Raw genomic sequence first — 16,550 nt, forward strand, 5'->3', positions numbered from 1 at the left:
GATCTGTCTGGGTACATCCAGGAAGGGTCTTGCGGCCATGTTCTGGATTACCTAGATTCGGAAGAGGAGTTTGGGCGGAGAGACCAAGGTAGAGGACATTTCTGTAGTCCAGTCTGCTGGTGATGGTGGCCTGAGTAACTGTATTTCTGGTTTCAGTGGGGATCCATTTGAAAATTTTGCATTCCAAAGGGGAGTTGGTGGAAGCAGGATGCGGATATAGCGTTTATCTGTCACTTGAAGGAGAGTTTGCCATCTACAATGAAGCCAAGGTTTTAGGCGTGGTTTCAGTGATTGTCCTGCTGCAGAGGGCCACCCTGAGTCTTGAGGAGGGAGGAGTTTTTCCAAAGATGATCACTTCTGTTTTATTGGTGTTCAGTTTTAGGCAGCTGGATTTGGTCCAATCGGGGACATGGCTTATGACTTTACTGAAATTGTCTCTTGGTAAGGGGTCGGTCTTCTGCGAGGGAGAGAATGAGTTGAGGGCCATTCATAGTAAAAGATGATGTTGAGTCCGCAGTGCACAATCTCAGCCAGGGGTGTTACATCTGAGTTGAATAGGGTGAGGCTGAGAGAGGAACCCTGTGGGACTCCGTATATGGTGCTCTTAGGTTCTGAGTTATAAGGTGGGAGGCGGACTCTCTGGGTGCGTCCTGTGATGAAGTCCATTTTAGGGAGTTACTTCAGATTCCAATGTGGTGGAGCCTGGAGACAAGGGTGTAGTGGGAGATGGTGCTGAATGCTGCTGAGAGGTTGAGTAGGATTAATGCTGCCTTCTCTCCTCAGTCGAGGAGGGACCATATGTCGTCCCTGGCAGCGATAAGGGTGGTCTTGGTGCTGTGGTTGGTGCGGCAACCACATTGGGAGGTGTCCAGTAGGTTGTGTTGCTCCAAGTGTTCGGAGAGCTGTTTGTTGATGGCTTTTCCATATTTTTTGCTGGAAATGGGAGCAATGAGATAGGGTGGTCCTTTTTTTAGCTCACTTTAAAACACTTTTCTTTTCTTGAAGAGTGGCTTGACTTCCGCATGCTTCCAGGCTTTGGGGTATAGAGGCTGTTCTGACTGATGTGTTGAGAATGGGAGTGAGGACTTGCCTGATTTTCATCTGGCCCAGGTTGATAGGAGTCGTTGGGTGATCCGAAGTGCATCGAGCTCATGAGGGCCGCTGTTTCCTGAATGGACAGAGGCTTCCAATCCGTGATCTGGTGGATGTGAGATTCTCCAGATGGTGTCAGAAAATGTTAATGTTGATGGGTTCTTGAGGGCACATGCTGTAGATTGTTGTGATTTTGTTGTGGAAGTATTTGGCCAAAGAGTTGCACAGAATCTCCATCGGTGGGATGGAATTTTCGATGGCAGCTAGGCAGGAGAATTTCTTGACAATCTTGCAAATTTCCTTTGGACGGTTGGTGCTTTCCTCAACGCAGTTGAGAAAAGCAATCTTTTTTGCTTCTTTGAGGCGGAGATTGTATTTGTTCAGGGCTTCTTTGTAGTGGTCAGTTTGGTCTTTTTGGTACACCATTTCTAGCTGCTTACAGTCTTTTTTGAGTGTGCAGAACTCGGGCTGAACCATTTATCCAGTTTACTGGAGCTCCTTGAGATGGCGCTTGAAGTGGGGGATACTTGGTTGGCACTGCTGTGGAGCCATTTGGATAGGCTGCTGGTGTTCTAGGTTGTCTGAAAGAGCAGGTGTCAGGAATTCCATAGCAGGAAGTACAACTTACCTGTATTGAAGTCCAAGACACCAAAGACTGACAGGAGCCCGGCGATACCCCCACTGGTGGCACGTAAGGCCATCTGCAAAACTGTTGTTGAATGCCATTCTTCACAGTTTGCAACACGCTTCGACTTCGAAAATTCAAAGATGGCGGACGTCCCAAGAAGGTCAGCAATCTAGTGCGGGAGCTGGATATGCTGCTCGTGGTGCAGGTGCTCGTCTTGGAAGGCAGCGCACTTCAACTGTACCTTTTGAGGTGCTGGTAGCATCTCTTCAGCATCCCTGTTTTTCCTCACAGAAAAGACTTCCGTCGTCATGAACACTTAGGGGCATGTTCTTGTCAAGAGGCTCATGTATACAGGAGTAGTCTCTCAGTTCATCGTACCACAAGTGTTGTCTGCACTTTGCAGCACTCATAGTTCATAAGTAGTTTGAGTCTCAGTTCAGCATATAATAATTTTAGAAGGTCAGAAAGAGAATCTATTTGCAAGAGATATTCAGTTTGAAGATAAGTTTTTTTCAGCATTACGACAAATTATTCACAGAAAACTTTTGAGTCTATTTGTTTTTAGTGTATTTATCCTGGCAAAACATTTGTTTTATTGAAGACTATAATATTTTCATGATTTGACATAATTTCAATGTCTGAAGGAAAAATACCCTAACAGTAATTGAAATCCTCAGTTTCAGACTGTACTACTCACTCAACTACTACAACTAATTTGTTATACTGCCGCAATGTTAAATCCTCTGTTATATTAGTAGAGATGCAAAACTGAATTCATTAGTGATAGAATTGAAAGAAAGAGAGGCGCACACAAATCATGCTCTATCGGTGTATACAACATTGACATATACCGAATAGAAATAGTGTTTCATGAAATTGGCATCTAGTTAAAAACAAATGGTATGTTTATGTTCCCTTACAGGTAGGTGTTACCTTTAGCACCGGAGAAGGAAAGTAGCGAATAATTCCCCCGCGAGGCAGTCTCTTATTTTGGCCACTTCCCCTTTCCCCTTGCTGATATCTAGCACCGACTGTAATATAGGGTCGGGTGGATATTGGTGAAGGGGTCTTGGGTCCGGCATCTGCTCCTGAGGAACCCAGCAGTTCAGTACTGACACGGACAGTAGGCCTGTTGGATTGAAGGGTGTTGCTCCATTGTGTTTGTGACTTTTCTCCATCTGTGAAGGGGGAGTAGCAAGGGAGTGTTTGCGTTCTCTGGTCTACAGTTTATGGAAAAGTGCACCAGGTGGGGGTCGGTCAAGGTAAGTTCCCAAGAGTGGGAGAGCTTGACTTTGTTGCTGGCTGTGAAAATGGGGTCTAGCATGTGGCCTGCGGTGTGGTGGAGCTGGTAACTAGTTGCTTAAATCTTATGTTGTTGAGGTTGTCCAGGAGGTCAATGGAGTTGTGGTTCAGGGGATCATCCAGGAGGAAGTTGAGATCTCCTAGAAGTATGTAGTTTGTTGAGTCGATGCCCTTACAGAAGACCTGGGGGTCTGTACTCAAGGGTACCCCCTGATAGTAGTCCTGGCGTCGATCCTGATGAGTAAATTGAGGTGTTTCACGAGTTGGGAAGACTGTTCCTCGAAGATGGAGCAGCAATGTTTTCCTGGTGTATGATGGTGATGCCTCCTTCTTTGTTTTGGCAGTCTTTATGAATTTTTTGTAGCCTTGGATGGCACAGGCGATGTCCTGGGCTTAAGCAGGTGTAAGACAGTTCTTGATGATGAACATCATGTCGGGGCTGAGCAAGGTTAGTGTGTCCCAAATGTCTGTGGTGTGTTTGCAGAGGGGTCTAGCTTTGATCAGTAGGCAGTGCAATAATTTCTCTGGACTGGTGGGCGGCGGTGCTGGACCAGTGGGGGGGTCTTCATGGAGCAGGTGAAGTGGCACCGGCGGCATGAATCGGTTCCAATCCATCATATTCAGAACAGTAGTTGCAATGTAGGCAACATGTTGCCTACACAGAAAAACAGTACCTTTCTTCATTTCGATAATTTGTCTTTCACAACCCCTGTTACAGCCGTAAGCGACACATGGAGCTTTTTTATACATGCAGCATACAGCACATTTCAGAAACAAATTTAAATAAATGGAAATACTTGGCCATTCTCTGCAGACAGGAAAAAAGGTCTCTTTTAGGTATCTTCTGTTCCTGCCACAGTCTTCTGTGGAAGACAAAGACTTTAACACAACAACCAGAGGCATTTCTTTGATCCAGGGCCCTGGCCTACAGCCCATGTGCTGGAAGTTTTTGCTATGTTTTCAGCACCATTCTGTATCACGTTAATTAACTATTGATTTTGTTATTTTGCATCTATCTCTCTATGCAGGCTCTTAACCATTTTCAGTTCCTATGAGGAAAGGTTGCACTACTGTGGATTGTGCTCAACATGTCTTGTGTGGCAAGCTATTATTGCTGCTGCCATTATTGTGCCTGTTGTATGTGTTGCAGCACTGTGTATGCTGCAGTACTGTATCGGTCCTATGTGTGAGAGAAACTTGCACCGCTGCTGCTTGTACAACACTGTTTTGAGTGAAGGTGAACTGTCCTGCTGTTGTAAGGACTAACTAATGTGTGCATGGGAAGGGTGCACTGATGATGCTGTACCTATTCTATGTAGGCAACAGGTGATTGATACTGCCCATACAGTATGTATTGGCTTTAAAATCTATGTTCACTATCATAAAAGCCAAAATAATATGTTTTATCAGTGCTCGTTTTTTACTTAGGATTTCTCTAACTCTGGGGCAATCAGAGACATACCTACTATAGCGGTGTGCAGTACAACACTTAGCAGAGGCCACTCGAAAGACTGGAAGTGCTATGATGATGCCCACTTCTCACACAACCACATTCTGTACAAGTGAAGGACAAGAGGGAGCTAATGGTCAGAAAATCTCCCCAAAATGCAGCACACAAAGCACAATAGACATATTGTAGTCTCAGGGATGAGGCTATATTAGAGCTACTGGAAGAGCAGTAGAATTTTAGAAAGGATAGAGATACTTACCCGGAGGTGTGGGAGTGGCAGGCACCACAGTAGACTTTGAGGTCGCCGTTGTGTCGCTCTCATTTGCTGGAAGGCTGGAAGTAGGCAAAGAAGTTGATAGCTTCCCTGGTCCTGGATTATTCGTGGGTGCTGGCTGGCTGGCAGGTCCTAAGTGTGTGACCGTACTGTTACTCTGCTCAGGGCCGACATGTTCTGCTGCAGCCGTGCTGTCCACCGTGATGATGCTTGCTGTTACCAACTCTGAGGGCTTGTCACTAGCTGACACTTTCTGGGACAAAAAAAATAAAATTAAAACTACAGTGAATGTCAATAAATCCTGATATTTTAGCTCAATCCCAAAACTTCCACCAGTTTCCACATCCACAGGTAAACAAACAGCACCCATGGTATTAAACATATCTATACAAAAACACTCCAAAAAATCTGCCCACAAACTTCAGATTCCTTTCGACAACCATTTTAAATATATAAATGCATTATGCATCAATACAGTCAGAGTTAAAAAGGCACAAGTGTCAGAAGGTGTTCCTTATTCACTAATTATAAGTGCTTCTGCAAATAACAGAGTTCACAGTTCGGCGTACGTAAAGACCAGCACTGAATTGAGTTGGTACGGATGACGAGATTGTTGGAGACCCACTGCATACCTCAAGGGCTCAAATACGTACCTAGCTATAAGGCAAAAGAATAGTTTTCAACAAGGTACACAAGCATTTTACCAAACCTGTCTACAAACATTAGATTACTAAATACATGTTGGTTGACCTCTACACACAGAACAGAACATACCATTTTGGGCCGGAGTGTGTGTATACATTTGTTCACAATGCAATGTGTGCAAACCTACAATAAGAAGAACATGAAAATAACTGCAGCCATTTTAGTGCATGCACTGGCAGTAGATTATTTATCGCTGCTCTAGAAAGGAAGTAGTCCCTTAGAAAATATGATACCTCACGTACAAGTACATAAAGCACAGAACAAAGCATTGTGTAATAAACATGCATGATATTCAAAAATTAGCCAGTGCTTATGGTAAATCCAAACATAGGAATCCCCCAGCAGGTCGTCACCCTAATTTAGGTGTGTAAGGAAACAGGACAAGGCGCATCTCTTAGAACTGGTTTGTTATTTGCAAGGATGACTAGGTGAAAACTAGACGGTAAGTATAACAAAAACACTAAAAATTCACAGTGAACGGCTATAAAGTAAAATGTAAAGGGCTCTGTAATTGGTAAAGAATTGGGCAGACAGGTTTGCAATCCAGCTACTTTGAGGTCTGGCGTTGGCCAATATATTTTGCTTTTTGATTTTAATAAAATTATATATATATATATATATATATATATATATATATATATATATATATATATATATATATATATATATATAAAAACATACCTTCTTAGCAGTATTTTCTGTGAGCCTTTTTCATCCATGGATTTGTTATGGTGTCATTCATATTTTCATTAGGCTCAATACATAACACAGCATGGTTCAGACCACTTCGGGATTGGTTCCCTTCTTTGTGACAGACTGAATTCTGCCGAAGCACAATTTCAACACACAAAGATAATCGTGCCCTTCAGTCTTAGGGACTTGTGGACAAATGTATCCTTTGCAAATATGTATATATATATTTTAAATTTACAAGAGCCTGGCAGTTCCCCAGACATTGCTACCGGACCCTCCCTGATGCTAGCAGTGCGCTGCATTCCTCAGTCCCTGCAAGCGGTGCCCATCTCTGAATGGATGGAAAGCCCTTTTACATATGGTGACCAATAGCCCAAATGTGCTGAGACAGTCCCGCTTTTTCACCATACGCCCTGGTAAATTTCTGTACAATTTAGCCGATGTCCCAGTTTTCACAGAGGGTCTACAATGCACAGACGGGGGTAAGCTTTCATGTGTTCCAGTGCAAGATTAGTTAGTAGGCCTTATCAGATGACAGTGTGTGAGAACGTTGCTTTTAAATTCCCTTAGTTCTTCGTGGTCTGTTTTATTCAGGTCGAGCCTAGGCAGCGAGCAGCGTGGTCTGCAAGGCATGCTGTATTCAGTCTATGGACATTAACTACGCCCACTCTTGCCATTCTTTCTTTGTTGTGTTGTTTTAAATGCTTCCTTTTTACTGGTGCATTTTTCTCAATGTCCCTCTTTTGTGTGCTTAGCTCTCTCCTAGGCAATTTCACTGAGAGAGCAATTTTGTTGGTGGCTGTCACACTACATCACACTTCCTCCTTTTACAGCGTCTGATTCCCCCTCCTCCCATCTGGTTTTGATTTTGCCGTTAATTTCAGTCGCAATTTAGTCTCCACCAGGTGCTTTTATGAGCGCGTCCTCACTTTAACTCCCCCTTTCACTGTAGCTTCTGCTGAGTTGTATATTTTTTGATGTGGCAATCTTTTTTTTCTTTTTTTTTTCGTTGTGCGTGTCCAGTACGTTTTGTACTTGAACCTGTTTTCTATTCATGCCATTCCTGTAGGGTAATAGGTATGAATGTTTTGAGGGATCTGGGTTTGGTCAGTTAAACTGATGAATTGATCATGCATAGGCCAGGTGTTTTCTTCTGCTCCTCTCTTGTGATGATATGAAAGGCATCGGTCACCAGAGCAATCAATAAATATAAATCAGTAGTCTTCTCGGTCTTGGTTAGAAAGCTGGCTGTTTGCTTCACTTCCTGAAGAGATTGTCGTGACCTTGGCATGGCCGAGTCAGCTCCTGGGTCTGTCCTCATCCTTAGTCAGCTCTGGATTCAGTCCCGCCCCAGAAAACGATGCTGCAAGCCACTATCACCCACGCGAGGAGATGCGCTCTCCTCGGCCGCATGCAAGGCCCCGACAGCAAACCAGCCACAGACAAGTACCAGCAAGTATCACCCAGGTGAGGAGGTACTCTTCACCGCAGGGAATATCTTTCCACTATCATCCTCCAATGTGAGAAGTTGCTTTCTCCTCGACAGGCAAGAAAGCGCTGGACCCTGCCAATATTATCCATTCCGTGAATGAGTGGTTACTAGCTCTCGAACCCTAATGAACCCCAAGAAGATCTGAATACCTTACATTCGAGCAGATTGTTACTTGTAGGTAAAGTGCCTTCTCTTTGCATCGCACTTTGGCTAGCCATTTAATTAATCTAGTCACTTCTCTATATTGTACTTAGAGTAACACCCTATTAAATATGGGGAAAAGGAAGCATTCAACATTGAGTCATCCCTCACATTTAAAAGATAGTACATCCATACTAAAGTACATCTCTGGGGCCATGGGGATGATAGACAAACAAATTGCCAATGTAGAGGGGAAAATCCTGACATCCAAAGATGACACTGCACAATCACCAACGAATGTGGTGATAATTGATGGCTATACTCAATGCAATAATGAAGCCCTGAATAAAGACGCTATAGATAAAAATGGTTGCATCCAAAATACTTCAGATTCAATATTCACATTGGATGACCTCCCACCTGCACCTAAACGCAGAAGAAAGCCGCACCTAGAGAAGGCAGATAATATCTCTAAAATAAAATCTCCCAAGAACGATCTGGTACTCACACTTGATCGAAAGCCCCCAAAGAAACCATCTCGAAAGAAACTCACAATCAATTAAGCTGGAAGAACCCGAACCCTCCTCGTAAACCTCTATGACCTGATAAATAGTATGAAATCAGCAATTGGGGCTACATTGGACTCCATGTCGGAACGCTTAAAAGCGGTGGAGTGCAAAGTTGAGGCGGGTGTGGGAATTATAAAGTCCGTAAACACAAAGACCTTACATGATACTAAACAAGAATTTAGGGTAACACAGCCGATTCAAACTTCTGAGTGTAATTCTCAACCCTTCCCCCGGGATAGGGCTGATGATTTACCCTTGATCCCAAAGATCTTGATTAATTCACAGGTACCACATATATCCCCAAGCACTAGTTATACACATTTGACTCACAAGCCTCCGATTAGAGCACAATCATTCCCACAAGCATCAATTATTAATCACGAATCAGCTACAACATTACCGAATACACCACCACTAATCAGGACAAAGCACCCCCAGACAGTCAAAGGGAGGACCCATTGTATTGGAATAAGACCTCCGAAGCCTATATATTTACCAAGTGACCTCCTACATCTTCCTCCGGAGGCAACCCCATACGTTGTGGTCTTGGCAAACGTCCCCCCCCTTAGGCGACCAAAATCGGGAAACGTGGCCGGCATTGAGGAACAAGGCCCTGAATTGGATAGGAACATGTCTGGGTCCTAGGATGGTGGGGGGTCCTTTTTGATGACATAAAAATGGCCAGAAGAGTCAAGTGGATAGGAAATAGGGAGAAAGCAGTGGAAGGAGACTGTGTGGTCCTTTCATTCAAAACCCCCGATCTGGTGCACAGCATTATTCATAAATTAGGCGTCAGGCAAGCCACCGGTCAAGGAATCTCCCTACTACCCCTGGGGTTCTTTTACCCAAGATCCTGGGGGGGGTGTTTCAAGGAATCTGCAATCCCTAAACTATCACGTTTTAAGTGCCCCGGACCCTATTCCCCTTAGTAATAGATTTCAATCACTTAACACGCTAGAAGATTTGGATTGACTAACTAGGACTAAGAGAGATTCCCCACACGAGGAGGCTCTGATTGTAAAAATAGAAAAGCCTACCAAGAATAGGGGAGATGTATTCCGCGAAACGGAACCCGACAGGAACATCACAAACACCCATTCGAATCAGGGAAATCTTCCCTCTCCAATAACCTACACTCTAGATGATGGATTATCCACATCAAGTATAGAGAAGGAGTGCCCTCAACCCCTCCAACACACGAAAACAGCTATACTCTATTGGAATGTGGCAGGCCTAACCAATAAGATTAACAACAAGCTCTGGGTGAACTTTATTGAGGAGTTTCCCTGTATATGTCTCCAGGAGACCTGGACATTAAATCCTGCCCATATAAATGGCTATAAGACATTTCACACACCAGCTGTGCAGACTAACCATGGCAGGCCAAAAGGAGGCTTATGTACATACATTTCTAACAAGGCGTGGTTACACAACCCAAAAATGCAAATCACGAAACCCTGTTATCAACTGATAGAGTCTAACTTTGATCAGAATACGCATTTAGTACTCATTAACTTTTATAATAATGCACTACCAAGGGAAGCTTCTAAAATTTTAACAGCGATGAGTGAGGATTTAGAGAGAATATGTGCAAGCAACAGACGTGAGACCCTCATCATATGGGGGGTGATTTTAATGTACATCTTTGTAAGGAATCCACGGGAAGGATGTGTGGCTGGGATACCGAAGATATTGGCATAGGGCCGCACATTTTTTAAATACCACTCAAGGAGATGCAATGAATTTAGTGGGCCAAAAATACAACCTGTCTCTTGTAAATGATTTATTTTCAAAAGAGCTACAGTTTAAACCAACATTCAATGGAAGGGGTGCTAATACAGTGATTGATTATATCTTAATGGCAACTCATTTTGCACATTATTTTACTAATTACACAATTCACAATATTGCAATAAGTGACCATTTCCCTCAAAGCTTAGAACTGTTACTAACTCCTGCCCTAAAGGCTAAAGTTGGAAAGGTGACGATGGCAAATGATATTGAACTAATTCCGGCTAATGGCTATACATTAAGATGGTCCCGGACTGATCCACAGGTATTATTGAAACATATATTAAGTGAACATAACAAAGCATTCATTGATTGCCTCGGTGAAGATACGGCCCCAGGAAAACGCATAAGTGCTTTCTTACAGATAATGCAAGCCGTGAAAGAAACTCTTTTGATCAGGACGGGAGGGGCAGGGGAAAAAAAAAAGGAAACTGGCTGGTTTGACCATGACTGCACAAAAGCCCATACAAGACTTAAAAAAGCCCTAAGTGCCCCTACAAGATGCCCGACTGAAATACGTACCTGTAGACAGGCATACAAAATAGCCTTAAAAAAGAGGAAACTTGCTTTGAGAGGGGAGTTATGGGATAACCTACACAGAGCTAGTCTTACGAAAGACAATGTCCTCTTTTGGAAAATAAATACACCTGTTCTAGGTAACAGGGATACTCCCAGAATTGAAATTGCAATCTCGGAGGAGGACTGGATTACGTACTTTTCAAAGAAATTCTGCCAATCTAATGATAGAGCCCTGAACCCTTTAATGGCCTCAGACTCCCAGGGAGTCCTACACCCAGAAGTAACACCTCAGTTTACTTTAGAGGAGGTAGCGGAAGCCATAAAAATAAGTAAAGCTGGGAAAGCGCCGGGGCCTGATGGCGTCCCAATTGACTTGTACAAAGCTAACATTCATTTATGGGGCCCTTTATTGACGCAGGTATTGAGGGCGTTCTGTTCACAAGGCATTCCATCGACCAGGCGCGACTCCATCATTATACCTATATATAAAAAAGGCGATCGCCTTAATCCAGCCTGTTATAGGCCTATTTCTCTCCTGGACACATCAGCCAAATTAGCGGGAAGAATAATCTTAAATAGACTCCAAACATGGGCGGAAGAAAATATTTTATCTCCAGTGCAGTATGGATTCCGTACAGGACTAGGCACTGTCGAACAGGCTCTGAATTTAACCATCTTAGTGGGGAAGTATACGAAGATCAGAGAGGGTAATTTGCACCTGGCCTTTATAGACCTATCGTCAGCATTTGACTGCGTCCTGCTCGAGAAGTTATGGGACATTCTAATAAGAATGGGGGTCGAACCAACAATAGTTCATTTTATAAGGGATTTGTATACAGGCTGTAGAGCAAGAGTAAGGTACGGGACGAGAGGGGAATGTACCAGGTCCTTTGGAATATACAGAGGGGTGCGCCAAGGTTGTGTTCTTGCTCCACTTCTATTCTCATTATACATAAATAATCTAGAAAGAGAACTGACAGGTAAATGCAAAGACCTCCCTCAAATAGGTAATCGCCCCGCCCACACTTCTTTATGCAGATGATGCAGTTCTCCTGGCCGGGACACCGCTAGCCCTCCAGAAACTTTTAACTACTTGCATAAATTATATGACAGACCTGGGACTTACAGTTAACCGCTCAAAAAGTTTTATAATGAATTGCAGCAGGAAACTGAGTAAGTCCTATAATTTTACTATCCACGAGGATAAGGTGAAGATAGCTCCTACCTTTTCATATCTGGGCATAATGTTTGACAAACAGGCCACTTGGGCACACTGTGTAAAGTTAAAAAAAGATCAGCTTATTAAAACAACGGCAGCCTTGAAAATCTTTTCCAAAAAGATAGGGGGGGATTACCCCGACAAACATGGTAAAGATCTACAAGGCCAGGTGCATCCCGGCGGCCACTTACGGAGCATGTATTTGGGGGTATACTAACTGCAATGCGATTCAGACAGTGGAAAACAACTTTCTTAGACATTTGCTAATGATACCAAATAGCATATCATCATACATTAGTCACGCAGAACTTGGGGTCCACTATGTGATCGATTTGATAAAAATCCAGCCATTATTATTATGGCACAAGTTGTGGACCACTGAATATACTGGACTAAACAAGGCCATTCTGATTGCACAAGGCTAACATACTCGCTCAGAGTTCCCTGGTTGAACTATATCATTACTTTAAAAAAAAAAAATGGGTTGCAAAGATTATTACTTAAATCCACAATCATTGGAAAATATGACCAGGAGAGAACTGAGGGCCTTGTCACTGAAGCATTTGGAAGAACAGAGATGGGAAGAGGAATCAAAAAAATCCACCGTAATGTCTAACCAATTAATTTTGTCTACAGATGCCATTCAGCCTTACTTAGTGTTGGAAAATGGGTTATTGGTAAGGGCAGGTAGGTACCTACACCTAGCAACAAGCCACTAACCTCCACCTAGGTACAGTTAGGTCTCAGTAAATTAATCCCAGCTCAACCCTTGGTAGCTTGGCAACGAGCGTCAAGGCTTAACTTAGGAGACAGTGTGTAAAGCATTCAAATATCACAAAACAGTAATCAAATAAAACACAGGAAACAGTTTAAAAATCCAAAACCAATTTATAAAAATAGTTTATATTTTTATCTTTAAAATGACTCAAAAAAGAATAAAATCGGATAAAGGGAACCGGAGATATGAATTTTTAAATTATTATTATTTTTCTAGCGCTTAGAAACAAAAAGCGCCAATCGGGTCATCTGGTTGCACCAGGACCGGGGCAAAGTCAAAGTTTCAGGCCGACCGCGATGGAGCCCTGCTCGGCTACAAGTCGCGGGAGGCCTCGGTTAAAAAGTTACCTTCTGACTTAGTCTTTATTTTGAAGTTTTTCTTCACCGGGACGAATCTGCCAGTTGAATCCGACCTCCTGGAGCCCTTGTCCAGATACGCGATGTGGGTTTCCTCAGTGGTGATTTCTACCTTCGGACTTAGTCGTTTTTTCGAGATGAAAATCCTTCGACCGGGGTAAACCTGGATCTTGATCCGACGTCCGTGGAGCCATTCTCGGATACGATGGCTGGGAGGTCCCGGTCAACTTTTTACGTTCGGACTTAGTCTCTTTTTCGGATGTTTTTCTTTACCGGGACGAACCACGAAGTCAGGCCGGGTCACGGTTGAGGCAAGCCGGCTAGAATTTCCGCGGCGGGTCGGTCCCTCTCTGGAGCTTTTTTACAAAAATTCTCAAATCTTTTCCAAACTTCTGGGGCTTCACCCAGATGTTCTTTTAAGGTTCTTTTGGGGTCCACAGCTCACCCCAAGGGTCCAGAAGTTCTGTGATGGTCCTTGGGGGGTGCGGACTTCAACTCCCAGAATGCACCTGGCGCAAACTCCTTTTTGGCCACTGGGCAGTGGTCCACTGGTCTCTTTTTTAGGAGTTGGTGCAGGGGACTCTGGATAGCAATTTTTCACCTGTAGCAAACAGGGAGTCCCTCCTTGAACCAGTTGAAGCCAGGCAAAGTCCTTCTTGTGGTGAAGCCCAAGTGTGCAGCTGGTGCAGTCCTTCTGAGTGCAGGGTCCAGGTGCAGGCCAGGGGTCCAGCAGGGCAGTCCTTCTTCTCCTTAAGTTCCTTCTTCTTGAAAGTTGGCGGGGATCTGAGGTGTGGGGGCAGGTCTGCCAGTTTTATCCTTGCTCCTGGGTGAAAAGCAGGGGGGTCCTGGTCCTCCAATCAGGTACAGGGTCGTCCCCCTGTGATGACCACTTCCTGGGAAGTGTGGCAAAAATCCATCCCAAAAGGCAACAGTCTCTAAAAATCCAACATGGCTGAATCTGATTTTTGGAGGTTACATCTGGCTGAGCCCACCCACTGGTGTGGCTAAAAATCATAAACACACCCCTCTCCTGCCCTCTCCTAATCTAATCAAGGGGGCACCTAGTTGTCTGGGGTTGCAGGATGTAGGGTGTTGCTGGGTGCTCCAGATGTCCTTCTCTGCCTTTGAAGACCAGTTTGGCAGCCCTCCCCCTTCCTGCCTCACCATCTGCTGAGGGGAGATTCTCTCCCCCAAGCACATTCCTTTGTGTGAAGCCAGGCCACTTCACACCTCATCAAGGCAGCCTGGCAGAAGCTGCTGCAGGCTGGCCAATCAGAGCACAGCAGCAAAAACAATGCAGAGCTGAAATTGGCAACTGTTTAGGTAAAGTCTAAACTTTTTACCTGAACAAGTTATATTAAATCCAACAACTGGAAGTTGTGGGATTTATTACAACAATTAATTTGATACCAAATTCTTGGTATGTAACATTTAAGGAGACTTTAAAATTTAAAATAAAGTCTGCCCATTCTAGCCTATGAAGGCCATTTACTTCAATGAGGGAAAAACAAATTTGGCTGTTTTTACCTCACCAGGGGTTATAAATCTATTTTTATAAAGTCCCTGCTTATAGTTACATGGCACCCAGCCCTAGGGGCACATAGGGCACACCTTAGGGGTGACTTATATGTAAAAATAAGGTAGTTTAAGACTTTGGAAGTACCTTTAATTCCAAAGTCGAATTTGCATATAACTTTAATTTAAAAGCAGCCAGCAAGGCAGGCTTGCTTTTAAAATGACACTGGGCACCTCAGCAGTGCACCTAGGTGTGCACCACCTATGCTGTGGTCCCTAAACCTACATGCCCTACCATATACTAGGGACTTATAGGTAGGTTAACTTAGCCAATTATAATTAGCCTAATTTGCATATCCATTTTACACAGAGCACTGGCCCTGGGACTGGTAAGCAGTACCCAGGGCACAGCCAAGAGTCAGTAACCACCAGTACCTATCCAAAAAGTGTGGGGGTGATCAGGCAAAAAAGGAGGACTTTCCTACACTTAGTAAGCGTGGCAAACCCCCGACATCGATTTGTTCTTACAAGACTCCGTTTAGATCTCTTCCATCGGTTAGTAACTTTCCCGACCATGAATGATTGGAGTGCAATTTTTAGAATTTGTCCTTGTGACGCAAAGGCCACCCAATCCACAATGCATGTGGTCCTTTTCTGTAAATTTTATAACTCACAAACACGGCTTTTATTGCCTCTTTTAAGGTCGATTAATTAGCGTCAGTGCCACGACGCGTATTTTAGCCTACAGCTTTTATCCTCAATTGAAAGGTGTGGAATTTTAGCAAACCTTTTATGCTCAGTATTGATTGTAAGGAAGTCTATGGGAGTTTTGGACTAATTTCATTGAATTGTTTGGAATTTTCTACCTTATGGAAAACACAAAAGAGAAAAACAAAAACTGTAGGGATATTTGACTTGGTGTAAATCTATTAGGGGTTTAAATACCAGTATTGAATGAATTTAGAATGTGCTTGTACTTCCCCTCTTTTTTATCACTTCTTTTATATATTTATTTATTACTAAATGTGTTATTATTTGATACTTTTATGGCTGGTTGAAAGTCGAATAAAGTCTGTTTTGATGATGATGATCTGAATACTGCAGGTTGAAGCTAGGTGTAATGGAACAAGCCCTGAATGCAGACTGCAGCCTTAAACGACCCTGTCATGAAAGATTCCCAGTATCAGTTTCTTGACAGTCTTTGCCATCACACCCTACTATTTTTCAGAACCTTTTACTTATTCAGCTACTGACAACTCTGCAGAAAGGATGAAAAAGCTTTTGACTTGTTTTACAAATATTCTTGTTTGCATGGTGATAAAATGATATAATATGTGGTGCAGAATGCATCATTTTCAATCTGTTTATATATTAAGTAGGTGGCATCATACACAGTGCAATATTATTATTTATTGTGTGCAGAACACACTACAAACAAAATTGTCTTTTGCCCCTTTCAATAGGAACCATTATCATCAAAATGTATGATCTCATCAGTGTTATCAGAAAAGACAAAAGTTTGACTCAGAGCTTTTTGTGGTTTAACGGTGAGCTGCTGGATGCACATTGCTCTCCTTTGTCAGACTTTAGAATTATAAGGTTGTATTTGTGTTGCGGCTGATTCATATACGAAATGGTAAACTGTGAAAGTTATTGCAGTGTGGTGAACAGCCCAGTCCACGCAGAATGGGTTAAATGCGCTTGTGTTCTAATCATTAACATCTCTTCCAGTGATCACCAGCCCTTGCAAACAGCTGCAAAGCTTGGCAATCGATGCTCAGGATCACATGTGGTGTTTGTGTGCTACACTGTTCCAAGACACTGGTCCAGCAACCAGTAGGTTGAAAGAGGCGTGCAAGTGGTACAGTACTTTGAGAGAAAACAAGTGTGCTTTTGCATGACATATATGGAAAATGTCACTTACCCACTGTATATCTTTTCGTGGCATGTAGTGCTGCAGATTCATATGCTATGCATTATTCCGCCATCTAGTGTTCGGCTCAGAGTGTTATAAGTTGTTTTTCTT

At 43.3% G+C, this 16,550-nt stretch overlaps 1 protein-coding gene across 4 annotated transcripts in view; it reads right to left on the bottom strand.

The window, feature by feature from the left end:
• Positions 1 to 16,550, bottom strand: part of KIAA0319L (KIAA0319 like) — a 612,066-nt gene that overhangs the window by 381,978 nt on the left and 213,538 nt on the right. For all 4 annotated transcript variants that reach the window (XM_069223811.1, XM_069223812.1, XM_069223814.1 and 1 more), the window contains exon 4: positions 4,732 to 4,999. In XM_069223811.1, the coding sequence (XP_069079912.1) occupies positions 4,732 to 4,999 (268 nt within the window). The remainder of the gene's footprint in view (positions 1 to 4,731; positions 5,000 to 16,550) is intronic.

The sequence above is a fragment of the Pleurodeles waltl genome, chromosome 3_1, assembly GCF_031143425.1.
Source record: "Pleurodeles waltl isolate 20211129_DDA chromosome 3_1, aPleWal1.hap1.20221129, whole genome shotgun sequence".
Classification (NCBI taxonomy): domain Eukaryota; kingdom Metazoa; phylum Chordata; class Amphibia; order Caudata; family Salamandridae; genus Pleurodeles; species Pleurodeles waltl.